The sequence below is a fragment of the Schistocerca nitens genome, chromosome 2 (genome assembly GCF_023898315.1).
Source record: "Schistocerca nitens isolate TAMUIC-IGC-003100 chromosome 2, iqSchNite1.1, whole genome shotgun sequence".
Taxonomy (NCBI): domain Eukaryota; kingdom Metazoa; phylum Arthropoda; class Insecta; order Orthoptera; family Acrididae; genus Schistocerca; species Schistocerca nitens.
In genome coordinates this window covers 329,687,103-329,707,373 of record NC_064615.1, presented here as the reverse complement: position 1 = coordinate 329,707,373, position 20,271 = coordinate 329,687,103, and the positions used below count along the sequence as shown (strand labels likewise).

At 38.0% G+C, this 20,271-nt stretch overlaps 1 protein-coding gene across 1 annotated transcript in view; it reads left to right on the top strand.

The window, feature by feature from the left end:
- LOC126236127 (insulin receptor substrate 1) overlaps positions 1–20,271 on the top strand; it is a 208,489-nt gene that overhangs the window by 78,336 nt on the left and 109,882 nt on the right. The window contains exon 9 of the mRNA XM_049945202.1: positions 6,869–6,997. Coding sequence (XP_049801159.1) covers positions 6,869–6,997 — 129 coding nt within the window. The remainder of the gene's footprint in view (positions 1–6,868; positions 6,998–20,271) is intronic.

Here is a 20,271-nt window from a genome sequence, read left to right as displayed (position 1 = left end):
GAGCAAAATAACTAATGATGGTCGAAGTAGAGAGGGTATAAAATGTAGACTGGCAATGGCAAGGAAAGCATTTCTGAAGAAGAGAAATTTGTTAACATCGAGTATAGGTTTAAGTGTCAGGAAGTCGTTTCTGAAAGTATTTGTATGGAGTGTAGCCATGTATGGAAGTGAAACATGGACGATAAATAGTTTGGACAAGAAGAGAATAGAAGCTTTCGAAATGTGGTGCTACAGAACAATGCTGAAGATTAGATGGGTAGATCACATAACTAATGAGGAAGTATTGAATAGGATTGGGGAGAAGAGAAGTTTGTGGCACAACATGACTAGAAGAATGGATCGGTTGGCAGGACATGCTCTGAGGCATCAAGGGATCACCAGTTTAGTATTGGAGGGCAGCGTGGAGGGTAAAAATCATAGAGGGAGACCAAGAGATGAATACACTAAGCAGATTCAGAAGGATGTAGGTTGCAGTAGGTACTGGGAGATGAAGAAGCTTGCACAGGATAGAGTAAAATGGAGAGCTGCATCAAACCAGTCTCAGGACTGAAGACCACAACAACAACAACATATGTTTGTAGAGAGTCAGCCAAAATATTGTGTCCTCCTATGTATGTCTTGTGAAAAGACCATGAAAATAAAATTAGATAGAAGTGAGCCCACAGAGAGAGTTACCAACAATCGTTCTTCCAGTGAACCATTCGTGACTGAAACAGGGAAAGGGGGAAGTGACACTGTTAGACAAAGTACCCACCGCCCACACCGTAAGGCGGCTTGTGGAGTATAGATATAGTTGTAGATGTAGATGTAATCGTAATCCTCATCCTCATCTCCAGGTCGACTTTTCCCAGTACACAGGCAAGATGGAGAAATTTTTAATGCACTCACCCATTGAATATTACACTTTTACGTCTGAACTGTTTTACATAATTATGGTTGTATTCTTTTTATTGAACACCTAGGAAGTACATCATCTTCATTGATATTATCATTTTCTTTCAGTGACAGGTAATCCCTAGCAGATTCGACTTGCATAAAATCTGTAGTAAATTTGTTCTAGAGCAGATCATTGATCACTTGGCTATCTGTCTATGCGACTTTACTGCTGTGTTAATGAAACCTTTACTTTAAGAATTACAATAAATTGACATTTGTTTTTATCTGTGGGGGAAGGATTTATGGATGCACTTGTTTTCTTACCTCCCTTCTCATGAGCACAGGACCTCACTGGCAACATGAAATATATAAATATCTCGCAATATAAACATATTGCTGAAATACCCCTGGAAGTGTATAGCTCTGCTAGAAAAATAAATTATTATTCAGTACTTGCTTCAATTTTCTGCTTTATAAGCAAGATAGAAATTCATCTGCTGATAAATCAAAGTTCGCAGTTATTTTTATTATTATTATTATTATTATTTATTATTAGATTAACAAAAATTCAACCAAAGATTAACAATTACAGGAGAGCAGAGCAAACTGAAGTGTGGTAAAGTAGATGCATACTGTGAATATGAAATAGTGAGAAAAACAAGAGACAAGCAATCTAATTAAAGGTGACAGCAAGCAATATAACCACTAATATTTAAGATATAAATGACTAGGGACCTGAAAAATTCACATTTTGGGATAGATGTGAATTCTGCCTCAGAATACAAAAACAGAAAATTACCTAATAAATGCTATTTCATAAAAAGTTGTATGTAGATGAACTGTTTCACCAGAGACAGTTTGAAATAACTTTATTTTCTGCATATAAATACTGAAAAGTACTTAGCTTTTAGTTACTGGTATTGCTAATCAGCTAGTGAAATGCAGTTTCTAAAGATAACATGCATAAAGTTCAAATGTTGATATAATGTGGACACTTTAAAATGACAGTTTTACACAGTGGGTGTTTTGAACTATTGTTGCATCAAATACTGATAGAGATCGGGCATGAACTACCTTATTTACGACATTGCCAACCTCAGCAGACAATTGCATGGTAGCCATTACTGAAGGATGTGCGTTGTGCATTGTTTTCTTATTTTTAAATGAGTGAAGAAATTAATCCTGACCCATCACAGAGTTTGATTATTGTAAGACCTTCGGTGCACACACCATCAGATTATTTGACTTGTCACTCTAACAAAGTAGGCGAGTGTCAGCAATATGTCTCGTGGTCTTATCGTGGCATGTTTATCTTCTGCCGTTAGGTCAGATGATAGAAATGCCACTTGCACGCTTAGAGTAGCAGATTGACGGTGACCAACTTTAAACAGAACTTGATTAATTTTCACACACACTTATTAAAATAATAAAAAGCATAGAAATAACTTAACTTGGTTCTGGATGCTATTTACAATTGACAATCTGAAGTTCCTTTGGTCTTGGTACGTTAATCTTATTCTCACATATCTCTGATACTTGACAAAGTGTCTATATATTTCTCTTAATGGCTATGTACAGGAATATGATAATCTTATTAGGCGCGGACTGAAACTTGGCTATAGACTGGTACAGACAAATGCAGACTAATGCAGACTGACTAATCGGAGGTCTGTACACTCGTTATAATACCTCGAGCATTCAGGTATCACTGCGCGAGTGTGATCCGCGAGGAGAAAAGGTTCTACATTAGCAGCAATCTCATTGGCTACGTTACATATTAATACGCGGATCGGTGGAAGCAGAGTTTGGTCCGTCTCTAAGACAGCGCCATCTCGTAGTGCGGAGACGGACGAGCGCTGCACCTGCGCTGTTGCGCTTAGCGGGGCGCGCTCTAGTGGGAAAGTTGTGTACGCGCTGACTACGCGGAACTATGTACACAACAATTATAACCTTTAAAACAATAGAAGGGATCGACATAACGCAGTTGTGGTCTGGCTGCCCTGCGAGAGGGAAGCAGGGCTCATTTTCCTGCAGCATTTCTGTCCCCTCTGATGGTCAGAATTGTAATTTGTTTATGGTCAAAGCCAACTTCCAGTTTATAGTGTCTGCACTCTGCTGTAGTGTGACCAGAAAACAAAACCTGCTAATTTATTTTGACCATTTCGAAAGTCTTTCCCTAACGTGCAGTTCCATTTCTACGATAAGTACCTTGTAGGCTCTATCTGTATTAATACAAGGTATGGGTAGCATGCTTATGAATGCCTGTGAAAGTTCAAAATCAATATTTTACAGATTTTGTCATTATTGAATTGGGTGGGAAGAGAAAAATAGTGTCGAGAAACACTTTAAACCAGAGGTGAGAAAGTGGTGCTGCTTCTCACCAAAAAAATCATTTGTTGAAAGTTTAAATAGAGCCAAAAGAAGAAAAGCAAAGAGCATTAAAAAAAGCTGTTTAAGTTTTTACAAAAGCAAACAAACATTCCAGTTGAAAGCTCCCAAATATAATTAGTTTCGAAGCATAAGACTTTATGTTCAGGCACATAGCATGACAACCTTTTAAATTTGTAAGCCTAATAATGTATAAACAAAAAAAGCTGTGAATTTCACCAAGATAATTGTGAATTTTGCCAAAAGTAGATGCTACATTATCATGTGCTTAAAATGACATAAACCTCTTCTTCAGAATCTGGAAGTTAATGCAGTTGTTTCACCTTTTGTGTTTTAAACTATTGTTTACATCTTAAGTTGGGCCCTTAGTCACTTGGTGTGATTGCTGTATAGTAATGCACAAATGTTAGACACTATTATCTACAAGTTATTCTTTAGTTCATGTAGAAACAGGCAGGCAGGAGCTTAAACGGACGTTATTGGATATGTGGTGACCTGACCGGTACTAGCTGATCAGCTAGGTGAATTATTGGTATTCAATGATACTGTTGCCACTTCATCTGGTAATTGTCATTTTTCTACCCCCATTTATTGCTCACAGATCATATAGATATAGTAGCTATTGGAGAAACTTGAGGTTCCATTGACCAGCAGAAGAAAAGAGTTAGGGATCATAGGAAATAGCATTTTACAGAGATAGCAAGGGGCAGTTCACAGGATGCCAGGTAAAAATAGGTGTATCGGGAGAAGAGAGAATCATAAGGTCCCAGCAGTAAATATTATCTTTAATAGCTTTGCCACCATAACATTCCTTTCATTTTGATCCTTTTATCTGTCCTTTATTTGAAGAGCTCACTCAGGATTTTTTAAGACCACTTTCCAAGACATCAGAAGAAGAAAATTTTCTAAGCTATTTTAGTCACTCTTTAACCACTGCACAGAGCGTTGCAAGCGACAGTCCTGCGAGATCTTAGACCATCGTCTAGGGTTAGTAGACAGTTTTTGTTTTTATTCAGACTTCCTAGCACTTGAAAAAACTTCATAATTTGTTTGCTATTATTAATTTGTCATATTTGCATGTCTTTTGTATTGATTTATCATTAAGCTAGTTAATACAACGGTGAGTATGATCCTGCAACTCAAACTAGCCAAGTTCATAGCCTTGCCTGATTTGTCTTAGTGTATCTGATGTTGCATTGAAATGCAGCTGTTTGCTCTTGGAATACGTATATGCTTGAGAACTAATTTTTGTGTGGTGTTATTGTGGAAGCATGACCTCAGGTACAAATTACGTCTGTTGTTAATGTGTCAGACTCTGTCTTTTGTGAACCTATCTTTGCCATTGTGTTCTGTCTGCAGTATTACTGTCCTGTAATTTTGGACAGCTGTCTCAGAAATTTTCAGTTTGTATGACCAAAAAACTGCATCACATTATGCCGAACAGAAAAGAAGACATCTCCAATTAGTACAAAACTAATATTTTGGTATACTAATGTGCACTTAAAAAAAATCCTCAGCTGTCTCCCTATGATGTGACAATATTCAGCTTGTTTGATCAACTCATTGGCAGTGGGTCAGAAATTTTCCATAGACATGTTCTTGTACTCCGCCAGGAAATGTCATGCACAAGGTCTGACAGAAACGAAATGAGATGTATGCTGTCAGTTTGCATACATACCAGATATGTTCAGTTAGTAATGGTCACTTGCATAGTAATTTTTTGAGTTCACACTTGGATGCATTCGTTCATCCATTCATTCTTGAATCAAAACAGTTCTCCATGTTCTTTTCTGTGAGCCCATGCAACAGCTCCACTCTTCTTGCTTTCCAGTGATGTGCAAGACTGTGTCTGTAATGAACCGCTTGTCCACTGTCTTGAGTTGATCAGCAAGTTGATAGTTACAATGAAATGAACACCCTTAGCTGCTTACAGGCGTTGACATACGTCAACGGGGACAAATGAATATGTGTCTCCCGACCGGGAATTGAACCCGGGATCTCTAGCTTACATGGCAGACGCTGTATCCATCTGAGCCACCGAGGACACAAAGGATAGTGCGACTGCAGGGATTTATCTCTGGCACGCCTCCCGCGAAACCCACATTCTCAACGTATTGTCCCGCACTACATTCGTAGTGCCCCTGCCCATTATGCTCATTACTCGCGGCGCGTTGCCGATTCCCGTAAGAGTTCGGGCACTGTTTGTGCATTCGCACAGAAGAAGAAGATGGTCAAGTGGCCGGTGAGCCTTAACTATATATATATACTAAGATGGTATCTGTTCTTTCGGACATGTCCAAAAGAACAGATACCATCTTAGTATATATAAAGTTGACAGTTGTTATAGCGTAAGGATTCAGTTCTAGGTCAAAATCTCGCACTAATAAGCTATGACAAATGTTTGCTTACTAGTATAAGCAGCCCCCCCCCCCCCTTTCACCCCCAAACTTCAGCCATCACAGTTAGGTTACGGCTCTAGTGGTGAAGTGTTAACAGTGGCATGAAGAAAAGCACATATACACACAGAACCATTCTCCACCCCAGCAATGCGGTCTTAGTGGATAACTAGGTTGTGTTTAAGGCATTGAAGAGAGCAATTATTTATGTGTATCATATGTACAGTTTTCATTTAAGTGCAGTTACTCAGGCTTGACAGATGGAATTGTTGTTTTGTACATTTGTTATTTCAAAAGATGTTTCACTTGTCCCCAAGCTGGTTTTAGTATGAAGGAATAGTAGTTATGTGGAGTACACAAATGGATTGATATTTGGGGGGGGGGGGTGAAAGACACTAGTGTATAGACTGAAAGCTTCATAACAGATTACATCCTGCATAATCAGTAGCAGAAAACTGTTACAGAAACAAAAACTGGATACCAGATATAAAATATAAAGTATTAGAAATGAACAAAGAAACTGCACTGAAGTGGCAATAGGAATAACGATAATACAGGTAAATTAGAACTTGTCAATAGAAGTAACAGGTGAGTCAGGAATTGAGAGCCTATGATCTTCTATGTGCGTTTGTAAGCTGCTTAATCCATAATTAACATACCAACCAGAAAGATTTCTGGTACATTAGGTATATTGATAAACTTCAGCAACTTTTGTAGTATGTGAGACTTAAACTGGATAGTTAACAGTGGTTCTCTAATGCGAATTCAAGTTTCCAAAAAGTGCTTCAGTTCCCAGCTGATAACAGTGAATTATGTCGAAGATAATCATCGAGGCACAAAATTAATTGATCTCTTAATAAATTTGCCAACCACCCACAACAACAAAAATTGTGTCTAGTGTTGAAACATCTGAGAGAAGTTAGAGTTCTTGTAACCAGTGTGGGTAATTCGAAGAGGATATTCTCACCAAACTTATGATCATTGTAAATGGTGCCAAATTACCTGCCTGTGAGACACATTTACGTTTTGCAATGTTTATGGTTAACAGAAATAGAATTTATTTTTCAAATTCATGTATAAGACAGTGAGATTAGGTAGATCACCCTTTTCATCCCCAGTTTAACAGAGACAGCTGGCCATCTCAACATTTGTGTGGGTATGTGTGGTGTGGGTGTGTGATGTGGGTCCCGTGCTGTTGGTTTTTCCAGCGGTGTATGTGGGGCCATCTCCGCACTACCAACGGATGTCATCTGTGTCAGGCTGTCCATCACATCATCCAGGAAGTTCCATCAACAACAACAACGCTTTCCCTTCACAGCGAAGGCACTCTGTATCAGGTATGCTGTCCACTCTCCTTACAATCAGAACTTTGCTGTTTTCCTCACTCGGAGTTGGAAGAGTATATTTTACATTCACTGCAATCTAACTATTGTAGTAGCTCATCTCCTTAATGTGCCACATCCATTCTACTGCAATGAAATCGGAATATTTAATGACCAGTTGTTAAGACTTCTGTTGTTATTAACATTCTTTGGTCTGTTTTGATTATCATAATGTTTTTCTAAAATCGCATTCAGATCTTCATGTGTATAAAATTCTGTTGATTTTCAAGTTGCATCACATTTGAATAGAAGCAAGTTATCAGCATTTGGTGACTTGCTGCCAGAACTGACAGTGAGTTGTTTCCTGACAGTGAAGCTGGTACAAATCTTTGAATATTGAAGTTTCCACTCAAATGTGTTACGACCTGAACAACAACAAATTTTGTACTAGGATGCTACTGTGAAAAACTTGGCAGCCGACTTTCCACATGATACTTCACCCACAGTACAATAATCATATTTATTTCCCATGTTAGTTGCAACATTACCCTCTTTCCCAGATGTGTGAATGAACCCAAAATAGTCACTTGTTCTCAGTTATGTAGTGAGATACTCACGCATCAATAGCTGCCGTAGTCTAGCCACAAAAAACTGGCATCTTCATCACTGCTTGAACCTTTTTCTTGGTGGAATTTGGAACTGACAGGGTCATTTTGAACTAACTTCTTGATAACAACATTGCTGCATATAATTCCATGGAGAGTGCAGCAGAAAAAAACTTTACCTCTATATTTTATTAAACTTGCATCCATACTTTACAGGCAACTCTTATAATGTTCCATTGAAATATATCCTATACAAAATAAACATAAAAATGAAGATCATTGCATCATTTCCAGTGCCATTACAGCTGAAAGTGTTTATATAGTTTCCAGCCTCAGAGTAATATGTTCACAGTGACAGAGCTGTCACTTTGCAACATCTATGTACCACCTGCTCCTGTGTGTGTGTTCCTCACCACAGTCAACTGATGTTCCTTTGTCATTCCCTGGTTGACAGCTGCTGTCCATATCTTAAAAGATTTCTCCTGATGTGGGGATTCGAAGTACTGTCAACTCTAAGTTGGTCACTCACTGATTGAGTACTAATACTGAATAATTCTCTATCTTTAAGTCTATTCTGATTTTTTTACATTACCTTATACTTACATAAAACTCCAGATCGCCTTCCATATTCATCTTATCTTTATGAAAGTGTCTACAAATATACCAGTCTTTCTGTCTTAGTGTATTCGCTGCTGTTGCATTGTGTACATAATTCTAAATGTTGATTCAGCGTACTTGCCCTAAATGTTTAGTTTTTCTTCCTACACAGACTTGATTGTAGACTGTAGATGCAGTTTGTGGCACAAAACCATATCTCCAGAAATGTGTCTGTGTATAAAATGGGATGCTGTTTCCACTGCTGGTACCAATGGATACTGTACTAATATAGCCTTTTACCCTGTTGGGAAACATAGTTCAGCAACCAAATGCTTTATTAATCTTGGTTTAATGGGCTAACTGAAATACATATTTGCTTTTGCTAAGTTATTTGGAAATTTCATTATTTGTACTGAGTTACCTTTGTGTTATTGTAGACTATACTACTATTAATTCACGTTATTTAATTGTGTGCATTATGTGTGGTTTCACTGCATTCTATGCACTCCATTGCATGTATGATAAAGCATGTGTATTACAAATAGATATGCTGCTTATTCTGCACTTCAACAACTGTATTTATGTGTGTTCAGTCTATCTGTAGAATATTATATCAACTTTTTCTTTACTTCTTTGACTGCAGTCTGTCATAATTACATATTTTATATGTGCATAACAAGGTGATACAAGTCAGTAAGTCTGTAGTTTTAGTCTCTGTATTTCCTTTGTAATTAATGGCACCAAAATTTGTTTTTGTTTCTCACATGTTACTGTAGCATAACTGTCAGGTATTTTCTGTGTGAAAATATTTAATTGCACTATATTTGCTTACTATTGTAGGAAGTATTTATCACATTTGGATAAGCATAAAGTAGTTCTCTATTTGTTTTCCTATCCTCATCTTACTGTTATTTCTTTTCTTGGTAATGTGATTACACTGGCAGCAGGACTGATATTTACAATGTTTGCAGTATTCCTATGATTTGTGACAGTAGTATCAACTAATTCTTTTGAATTTGCAGTTCATTTGACTGTGAGATATTTAGAATTGTGAGAGACAAGAAAATATAAATTTCAATGACTTCCGTAAATTGGCTCTTTTAATTTAGTTTCAGATTACCAATTTTATGTGGAAAAATGGATTTAATTTTTGATAGTACAATTTCAGCTCGGTGATTGAGCTTACTTTTGCAATCTCCACTGGTGTTCTATTAAGAAATTGACGTTTTTGAACTAGATTTATGTCCATGTGTCAATAACTCCTGATGTCAGATTCACAATTGTCAGCCGCACTGCATGCTATTTGCAAATTAATCATTTTGCAAGTAGACATGGGTCCTTTAGGGCTGACTGAATGTAAATATATTTATGCCAATTCAAAGCCAGAGCTACTTTTATTTAGTATGTCATGGGCCAAGAAAAATGGCTCCAAGCACTATGGGACTTAACATTTGAGGTCATCAGGCCCCGTGGGCCAAGAAACTCATTTTTTTTTCTTTCTTAAATTCATTCAGTGTATTAATAAATCAAAAGTGCAGAAATTTCAGATATGATTCTCGAAAGTGCATGTAAAAATGCACAGTTATATCCGCATGATAATACAGAAGTATGTGAAAAGACAGATTTGATTTACTTTCAAAGACTACACAAGTAGCATTATACCAAAACGAGAGCACTTTAAGTGAAGGTGCATAGTAACCAACATTTTGAAGTGCTTGTAGCCTGAGTGAGATATATGAGTATCATGATGAAATAGTGAGATATATAAGTATCATAATGAAAATGATCGCTTCAGCTGTACAATAAATATTTAATGGTCCAACTAGTTTCGCAGCATTAGATCCACATCTTCAGGGATACATCCTGTTGCAATTAAAGTGTAGTTGGGCTATACATGAAACTATATAGGCATATTATATTCTCACATTTATTTCATAATTTAGTTCAAGCAATAACCAGATTGAATCTATATTAGCCAAGAATGCACATTTTTTATCAACATTTTATTTTGAGTATCATTAAGGTTACAAGTCTTGTAAGCAACAGTAGTACTTGTTATAATTAAAAATTATTCAATGACATGTAGAAGAAATTGTTCAAATTTTCACGTTTGATACATTTCATACTAATGTGAAAGGAGAATGCAATTTTATATACAATGAGAGAGAGAGAGAGAGAGAGAGAGAGAATAGCAAGAACTCTTCTGTTGTTATTTTTTACACACTGTATGCTGGCAGTCACCGTACAAGGTGTGTTGGAGTGAACCTGCACCCTCCAGTGTTTAATGTGTAATTGCTGTAAGTTTCATTGTTGTATGTATGTTAATTATTAATCAGTACTGTGTTAAGTAGAACATCGTGTCACATAGTTTGCGAATTTCAATGTGGCGGAGTTAAAGGAGCAATGCTTCTGCATTAAATTTTGCGTAAAACTCAAGAAAATCTTTACAGAAACACACCAGATGGTGTAGAAAGCCTACGGTGATGAGTGCTTAAGCCAAACTCAGTGTTACGAATGGTTCACACGGTTTGAAAATGGCCAGATGGAAGTTAAAGATGACTGTAACTCAGGACGATTCTCATGTTAGGAATGTCAACGAAATTGTGCGTGCCAATTGAAGATTGACTGTACAAGAGATTGCAGAAGAATGTAACTTTTCAGTTGGTTCATGTCATGAAATCCTGACACAGCATTTTGGCATGCATCATGTTGCTGCCAAGTTCGTCCCATGGTTAATGAGTGGAGACAAAAAAGACCTTTGCCTTTCAATCTGTTAAGAGCTTTTGGATTGCACAAAGGAGAACAAGATTTTCCGTAAGAGAATAATAACTGGTGATTAGATGTGGGTCTATCGTTATGATGTTGAGACTAAAGTTCATTCATCACAGTGGGTCAGGAAAGGTTCTCCAAAATCAAAAAGCTCCTCAGGCCAGGTCAAATGTCAAAGCCGTGCTGATAGTTTTCTTTGACCTTGAAGGATTAGCTCATGATGAATTCCAGGATGAGTTGCGAAGCCAGTGAAAAAATGTGAGAAGGAAACGGCCTGAAATGTGGCGAGACAATTCATGGCTTTAGCATCATGATAATGCACTTGCACGTTAATCCCTGTTGGTGCATGACTATTGCACAAAAAACGAAAGCATTGTGCTGCTTCATCCTCCGTACTCACCAGACCTGGCCCCTGTAAACTTTTTTTTGCTTTCCAAAGTTGAAAACCTTGAGAAAAGGATGAAGATTTACAATTATAGACAAAATAAAAGAAAATTCACAGACAGCACTTCACACAATCCAGCAAGAGGTATACCAAGACTGCTATCACAAGTGAAAATAGCAGTGGGAGGGGTATATAAGGAGGAGAGTATTTCGAAGGAGACCATGGACAATAAGTAAAAGATGAGTGTAGAAAAATTTTATGGACAAAGTTCTGGAATTTCTTGAACAGGCCTCAAGTATCTGACCAGTTTGTGAAGTTCTAACATTATATTAAATAAAATTGAAATTGGTACATTGAATAAAAGACGAGAAAAAAATGACATTTGTGTGGAGTTTTCAAAACCATACTGAAGAAAATACGATATTTGTGGCTCAGTTGTAGTAGGGTATTCTGAAAGCTACTAAACTTTTAATATACAATGAAAAAGCAAGGGGAGAAATTTTGCAAGGTTCCATTGAAACTACAAAAAAATACACACAAAAAGCAGTGCAGCAATGGGTAGCAACATTGGTTTCAGAGTAACGAAATGATCACGTTTGCTTGAGTTCACCATTTTCAAAAAATGGAAATGGTACTAGTTATTTTGACAGTGTTTGCTTTGGTGTTGGTTACTTCTGTGATAGGTGTCTCATATACTCTTTTTGTCTTTCAGAACCACACAAACAGTATTTAAAGTTTTGTAGATCTTAATGAAAGTCGACATCTTATCTGTGTAAATGGTTCTGTTGTAAAACTTGATCTATGCACTTAACTGTTTGTTTCATCTTTACTTGAGAAGCAGTCAGTCACAATCCCATTAGGTTTTATTATTCTTGCAACTCTAGATTTCAGCTATAAATAGCCACCTTCACTGCATTTTTGTTATATTTTAACAGAATCACAGCTGTATTTGTCACCATATGTTTTTACGGTGTATAGTTAGGACACTCAGTGTCCTTCTGCATATACACCTGTAAGAACGTATGGTAATGTGAACTGTCAGTGTCCGTCTGCCTATATACCTGTAAGAACATATTATGACATGAACTGCCGTAAGTCTGTTGAAATGTAATGAAAATGCACTGAAGATGGCTATTTATAGTTGGAATCGCTTTTCAAGAATAATAAAAGCTAATAGGATTGCAACTGGCTGCTGTGTACCTCTCCTTCTTTATAGTCTAGTATCACTGTGCACAATGGTTCCTGATGGAATCAAAAATGGTTAATTCATCTTCGTTTGTAAAATGTATGTTATCTAGGGAAGTGTAGTGTATGAGAGTATAAGTTGTCTATCGATGATCTTGCAAGTTCTGTCCAGTGTTTCATACTGGCATGACCACTAAATGATTAACTGCAGACAAACTTAATACCAACAACATCAAATGCCCCTTCAATGTTTTACGATCCTCCATACCAATGCTCTTAAGCACCAGAGGTGAGAACTGGTCTTCAGTATTTTGTTGTTTCAGTCATCAATCCTAAGACCAGTTTGATGTGGTACCCAATTCTGGTGACTTGTCAGTTATCCGCTACATTTCAGCATAACTGCTGCATTCCACATCATTGATGGTTTTCCTTATGTACTCATATCGAGGCCTGACCTTCAGATATTTTCCTACCTCTAGCATTTCAACTACAGTTTTCAATGACTTATGTGTGGGGGTGTAACTTGCAGTCAACCATTCTTTCTTTTCAACTCAATATGTATATGATGTGCCTTAATTTAGTTTCTTTGTCCCATAGACTTACTTTCTCTAACACACTGTCTACATCCCACATTATCATTATCTTTTCTTATCTACACGAATATCTAAATCAATGTATGTAATGTTTGTATATGCGATACTTCTTATTTTATTTACTTCTACTTATTTTTCTACATTGTTCCTTCAGTTATCGCCCCTTTGCCTTAATATTTTTCACATCATTTTGCACTCACTTTTGTATCATTTCTAGTTCCACCAGGTGATTTTGTTTCCTTTTATATTAGTTCTCAATCATTATTTTCTAATTGTGTCCTTTATTTGACTTTCTTCTAACCAAATGTTTGGAGTGACTTTTCTTTCTCCTTGACACCTTGGTACGTACCCTATCCTTACCCTAAGCTCCAACTTTATTGTGTTTTTAAAATTTTGCGCGTGTCGGCTTTATTCATATTATTCCTATTTAGACATATAATAAGTGTGGAAAGATAATTAATTAAAATTACATGTCCCTCACGAGAAAAAAAAATTATCAACTGACTTGTAAACTGTGTGTTAATTTGAGATAAAATCAACCCAATAAAAAGGGAAAAAATTCATGAAGAAGTATTTCAAATAAAAGTAGTCACAACTATGAAATTTGGCTTTCTATTAATGCAAAGAATAAATTGTGACACAATTGACTAATGTGCTCCTTGTGGGAATGATGTGGTCTAGTATTAAATGTGAATCTTGCCCCCTTAGAAGAGGTGTGTTCAAATCATGGTGTGGATTTCCTCCAGTTTGATGGAATGATCCCTTTAGTTGGTCTCTGCCAGTTCTCGTTTTTCATCCTAGCGCCTCCTCTTTTAGAGTAATTTTATGCAACATTGTAAAAAGTATGCAGTGCAGTTGTCAGTGGAATTACATTGTTATATGTTTTTAATTATGTATGTGCTTGCAACTTGAGGTGCCAGCTTTATGCTTAATGCTGTCAGCTTATAACTAGACTGGGCTGGTGGTTTCCATTTTCCTACAAGATCCAACATTTCATCCAAATTCCTGTACACTTTATAATGGAAGAATACACAGTAAACAGCAACAGTTCTGGGTGTTGCTGTTTTTACAACCAAGTTCATAGTTACATGTTTTAATTTATATGTCCTTGGTTAATGACGTGTCTTCATAATTGTAACATTTGCTGGCAGTCACTTGGAGGATCAGTAGAAAAAGATTACAAAACCTAGAAATGAATTATGCTGCTGTTTGAAATTGAAACAACACAGATTTCGCTAGGAAAGTCGTGACCACCACTTTCTTGCCGAGGTACAGTTGAGTTTCGACATCATCTGTTATCCGTGTCTTATACATTAGATGGTAAAAATATTGAAAAGCCACATACAATTACAAATTATTAATGTATTTTGTAACACTACCACATAACCGGTATTCCCAGTACTGCATTAAAACACTAAGCAATTATGAAGATCAGTCAAAAAGCAGTGTATAATCCACTGTAATCCAGCAGTGGTAAACACAAGGGAAATGAAAATCTGTTGTTTGAGGCTGTGGTTGTGTCACCCAATATATGAGGCACTTGATTCAATGCTCAGTAAACCACGACAGAAATTGACATTTTTTAATAATGACCTATATATGGATATGGTTAGTTCTCCGTGAAATTGGAGAAGTCCCGACCTGGCAGGGGCTGGAGAAAGGGTGCCAGAAAGGAAGGGAGGAAGCTTAGGTGCCAAAGAACCAATGCTTATACTCATACAGTTTCATTTTCCCAGAACTTGCCATTACTGACCTGCAATTGACAGAGTATTATTTTTTGACTGACCTTTATGTCACATGACATGCTCACATACCAAGAGACTGCCTGACAGGAAGCTTGTGAAAATTATAAAATTTTAGTTAAGCTGTGAGAATTTTTTTAAATCCTCTCTAAACTGCTTACAGTGTGTGTAATCTTTTAGATGGCAGACCTCTCCCTAGTCTTGAATCGGTAGAAGTCGGTAAACGTCGGGAGGCTTCGGTAGGCACGCAGTTTCGACTGCTGCCAACATTACATAGCTGACTGTGTTGTACAAGGTAGCCATTGTCGTCTGCTTCGTTATTGTTTTGCGCTGTACTGTTCTGCGTGTTTTTATTGTGCAGTTGTGCTAAACATTATCAAAATGAGTGAAGAGGCAGTTGCTGGCCCATCTCGGGAGTCACCAACAACGCCTACGGTTAGAAGGAAACCAGTATTACGTAGCGATGCTCACAAAATTATATTGCGTGTGATTGAATGCTGCGAAAGGGAAAGGGAGCAGAAAAAATTGCTTCACCCCAATTACAAATCATCAGTGAGAGCTGCTGCTACATACACAGGACAAAGCATGCGTAGCATTGGAAGATTCAAACAGTTTTCCAAGAATCATCCTGGCGTATCACCACAAACGCCCGACAAGAAAAGGTGAGTTTCCATTTCAGATATTTTGTTCATGATCACTTTGAAGGAGCCCCCTATTTCGTCCGAATTACCTTATATTTCATTTTTCCTTGCTACCATATTGCTTTGTATGGAAACACCACTGGTTACTGTATTATTTCGAAACACATTCATATTACAGTACATTTCCAAATTAAAAAAAAAAAAAATACGTGCAGTGCAGAAGGCATTTTCTTATAAATCTTTCTCTCTCTTTTAACTTAGGAAAAGAAGTAGAGAAATCAAAGTAATAATCGATGATTTCAACCAGCGTGTCATTTGCGACACGATAGCAGAATTTTATTCAGTGCGGAAGATTGTGCCGAGCCTGCGAAAAATGCTTCCAGTGTTGCACGACAAAATAGGCTGGAAGTGGAGTATTGTCTCTCTGAGAAAAGTACTTTTGTCTATGGGATTCATATGGTGTAAGGTGGAAAACAAGAGGAATGTGTTGTTAGAACGTCCAGACATTGTGCACTGGCGATCTCGTTTCGTTGTTGATATGAAGAACTTCAGGGAAGCAGGCAGAGAAATATTTTATCTTGATGAATCGTGGATCGATAATAACTTAACATTTAATAAATGTTGGCAGAGGAAGGGTGACTTACGTGAAGAGAGTGTTGTTGGTGTCACTGCATGGGGGAGCTCACCGAGAAGACTGATAGTTGCAAGTGTCGGATCCAAAATGGGTTCGTTAAGAAAGGGCAACTTATGTTCTGGGCAAAGTCGACAAAGGGCGATTATCACAGTCAGGTGAATTCAGCAAACTTTGGGAAGTGGTTCGGAGAGAAGGTACTGCCTAATCTCCCGCCTAATTCAGTAATAGTTATGGGTAACGCTCCTTACAATAACAGGCAAACAGAGAGAACTCCAACGAAGTTTGACACGAAAGTGCAAATGCTGGAGTGGCTGCAACGCAGAAATATCCCCTGTGAGGAAGGACGAGCTGTATGCAAAAGTACGAGCGAATAAGCCAGCTGAGAAGTCTTTTGCTGTAAACCTGTTGGCTGAAAGCAAAGGCCACCAGGTCGTTCGCTCGCCATCTTACAACTGCGACTTAAATGCAATAGAATTAGCATGGGCAAAGATAAAAAGGCATGTTAGGGAGCACAACATATCAGGGGACTTGGCTGCCACAAACATGCTGAATCTTGTGGACGCAGCTTTCCAGTCGGTTAGTGCCAATGATTGGAAAGGATATTGCTAGAAAGTTAAAGAAACAGAAGAAGAATATTGGGCACATGATGGTGTCGTCGAAATTGCTGTGGACGAAATTACCATTAACACAGCCACGTCAGATGTAAAGACTTAGACACACAAATGGAAGACAGTGACAGTGAAAGCGATTGATCACATGGCGTGAAATGTTTTTACAAAAGATCACAGCTTGAATAAATAACAAAAACAATCTCCTATTAGTTTGTTGTAAATTGTATTTCTGTTCTATTTTAATCAAACACAGAAACGGAACATAGTGGACCACATGGCTTTAAATGTTTTTACAAAAGTATGACATCTCGAATAAATATGAAAAACGAAATTGCCATTCATTGCGTCGTAAATTTTATTTCTATTTCAGACTGTTTCCATTCCTTGCGATAAGCGTACTTCATTGCTGCAGTTAAGATATTTATTAAACACTAGCTGTACGCCCGTGCTTCGCAACGGAAGAAATCTCGGAAAGTTGTTGACCGATTGATTTAAAATTTTGGCACAACATTTTTTAGGAATACGCCCATGGTTTTATATACTTTTTTAACACGTTTGCGAAACGTGTTGCGAATAGTGTTAGTAGTGAAGAAATAATAGAACAAAATGTCATGCCTGACACGGCACTTTTTCACGCATCTCGATGTTTACCACGTCATATCTCCTGAATTATATGTCGTAAAGAGACATAAATTTGCTGGCGCATTTACTGATATATGTGGATACTGTATGCGAAATATGTTGCAATTAGAGTTAATAGTAAGGAAATAATACATTAAAACGTCATGCCTACTGCGGTACATTTACTGTATGTACTGTGAAAATGTAGTAAGCGACAACCTTTTTTTCCTTTCGTTATTTTGTGGGGGGTGTCAGCGAGAAAAATTTTTGTAAAGGTTTGAAATTGTATGTAACATTTGTTGCTAGTCGCTAACTGCTCTCATTCTCAAATGGTGGATGCATAAATCTGGGTATTTTCCCACGGTGGCATCTCATTGTTTATGACGTCATATCTCCTCAAGAATGTGTCTTACTTCTTTTTTTTTTCGGCTAGGAACCTTTGTGGGTGTACAGAGAACAAATCACCAAAATTTCATCGCAATCGGATGAATGGTTTGGGAACGCACAGAGGGCATACATACAGACATACATACATTCATTTTTATATATAGAGATCGACAGTTACGTTATACTATATGACCTGTTTAAGTATATTTAAATTTTATAATTAATAGTTTAACATTGTGGGGAATGAAATAAAATGGGGAAAAAAAATTGTGAGCAGTGGGAATTGAACCCGAGTCCTCTGCATGACAAAGCCTTTACCTAATCAATTGTGCTATGCATGCTACAGTGACCTAACTGTTGAAACATTGTCCAATTTCGTCTGCTTTCGTGTAAGCATGACGCGCAATTTGTAGTGCCATCACTGCAACTGGTAGGCGTGCCTTGTCTCTCCCCTCTCCCCCCCCCCTCCTCCCCAAACGGCTCCTCTCCCCTCGCCAGCCAATGCTTGCTTCCTCCTCTCCCCACACTCCCCTCTCAACTCTGCCGTCTTACAGTTAACACACTGTACAGGGTTTAGAAGGGTTTTTTGCTTAGCATTAAATGTGTACTGGCACACACATCTGCTTATGTTATGTGAGTAGCACCCCTTATGGTGGTAAATATTTTCACAATAACTTCACTTAACAGTAAGATGACCTGTATGTGATCCACCTAAGTCATCAACTGTCTATTATATTTCTCAGCCGTATTAAAAACAATTATGGATGGAATGGGAAACCAATAATTGTTAATTTTGTCACTATACAGTTTTCTTTATGGGTGAAAAGCATGCTTAAATAAAGGAGCTACATAGTGGTATGAACACTACCATCTCATAAGTTCATACCACAGTGAAAACTGATTTAAGATAATTGGTAACGATAAATGGATGTAATGTAGATTGTTCAAACTTCAAAATGAAAAAACAATTAGCTGATAAAGCCTACTACGGATGCAGAACCGTCACATTATACAGCTGTGCCAAACAGACTTGAAACAACAATGCATATAGTAACAGAACTGGAACACATTGATAATGGCAGTAGATGGAACTGTACTGCTTGTGTAGCAGTCAGCTGCTTGAAAATAGAGGGCAGCAACATAACATTGACTCAGTACGGAAGATACTCGACAAGCAGCACAGTAGTGTCTTGCCCAGCCTGTTCTAGATGACCAACAGTTTAATAGGGTTGTGAACCACGGTGCAACTTATGTTGTTTCAGTCACCAAACTATTGCCAGAAAAAAGTTATTCAGCAGTCCACAGATTGAATCCAAAACCAATAATATATTCACAAACATTATGGTTTTGTGATAACTGAAATTTTCTCTCTTTGTAGCACTAACTGCAGAGCCCCAATTTTTCGTATATGCTGCCATAAGGCACATTATCTGAACTCCTAATAGGGCAGATTTATACTACTGTAGGCCTAGTTTCTAACTCAACAATGTTTAATACACTACTGGCCAATAAAATTGCTACACCATGATGATGACGTACTACAGATGTGAAATTTAACCGACAGGAAGAAGATGCTGTGATATGCAAATGATAAGCTTTTAGAGAATTCACACAAGGTTGGCGCTGGTGGCGACACCTACAACATGCTGACATGAGGAAAGTTTACAATTGATTTCTCATACACAAACAGCAGTTGACCAGTATTGCCTGGTGAAATGTTGTTGTGATGCCGCGTGTAAGGAGGAGAAATGCGTACCATCACGTTTCTGACTTCGATAAAGGCCGGATTGTAGCCTATCGTGATTGCGGTTTATCGTATCACAATATTGCTGCTCGCGTTGGTCGAGATCCAATGACTGTTAGCAGAATAGGGAATCAGTGGGTTAGGGAGGGTAATACGGAACGCCGTGCTGGATCCCAACGGCCTCGTATCACTAGCAGTCGAGATGACAGGCATCTTATCCGCATGGCTGTAACGGATCGTGCAGCCACGTCTCGATCCCTGAGTCAACAGATGGGGACGTTTGCAAGACAACAACCATCTGCACAAACAGTTCGACGACGTTTGCAGCAGCATGGACTATCAGCTCGGACACCATGGCTGTGGTTACCCATGACGCTGCATCACTGCCAGGAGCGCCTGCGATGGTGTACTCAATGACGAACCTGGGTGCACGAATGGCAAAATGTCATTTTTTCGGATTAATTCAGGTTCTGTTTTCTGCAACATGATGGCCGCATCCATGTTTGGCGACATCACAGTGAATGCACATTGGAAGCCTGTATTCGTCCCATACTGGCGTATCACCTGGCGTGATGGTATGGGGTGCCATTGGTTACACGTCTTGGTCACCTCTTGTTTGCATTGATGGCACTTTGAACAGTATTTCAGATGTGCTACGACCCGTGGCTCTACCCTTCACTCGATCCCTGCGAAACCCTACATTTCAGCAGGATGATGCACGACCGCACGTTGCAGGTCCTGTACGGGCATTTCTGGATACAGAAAATGTTCGACT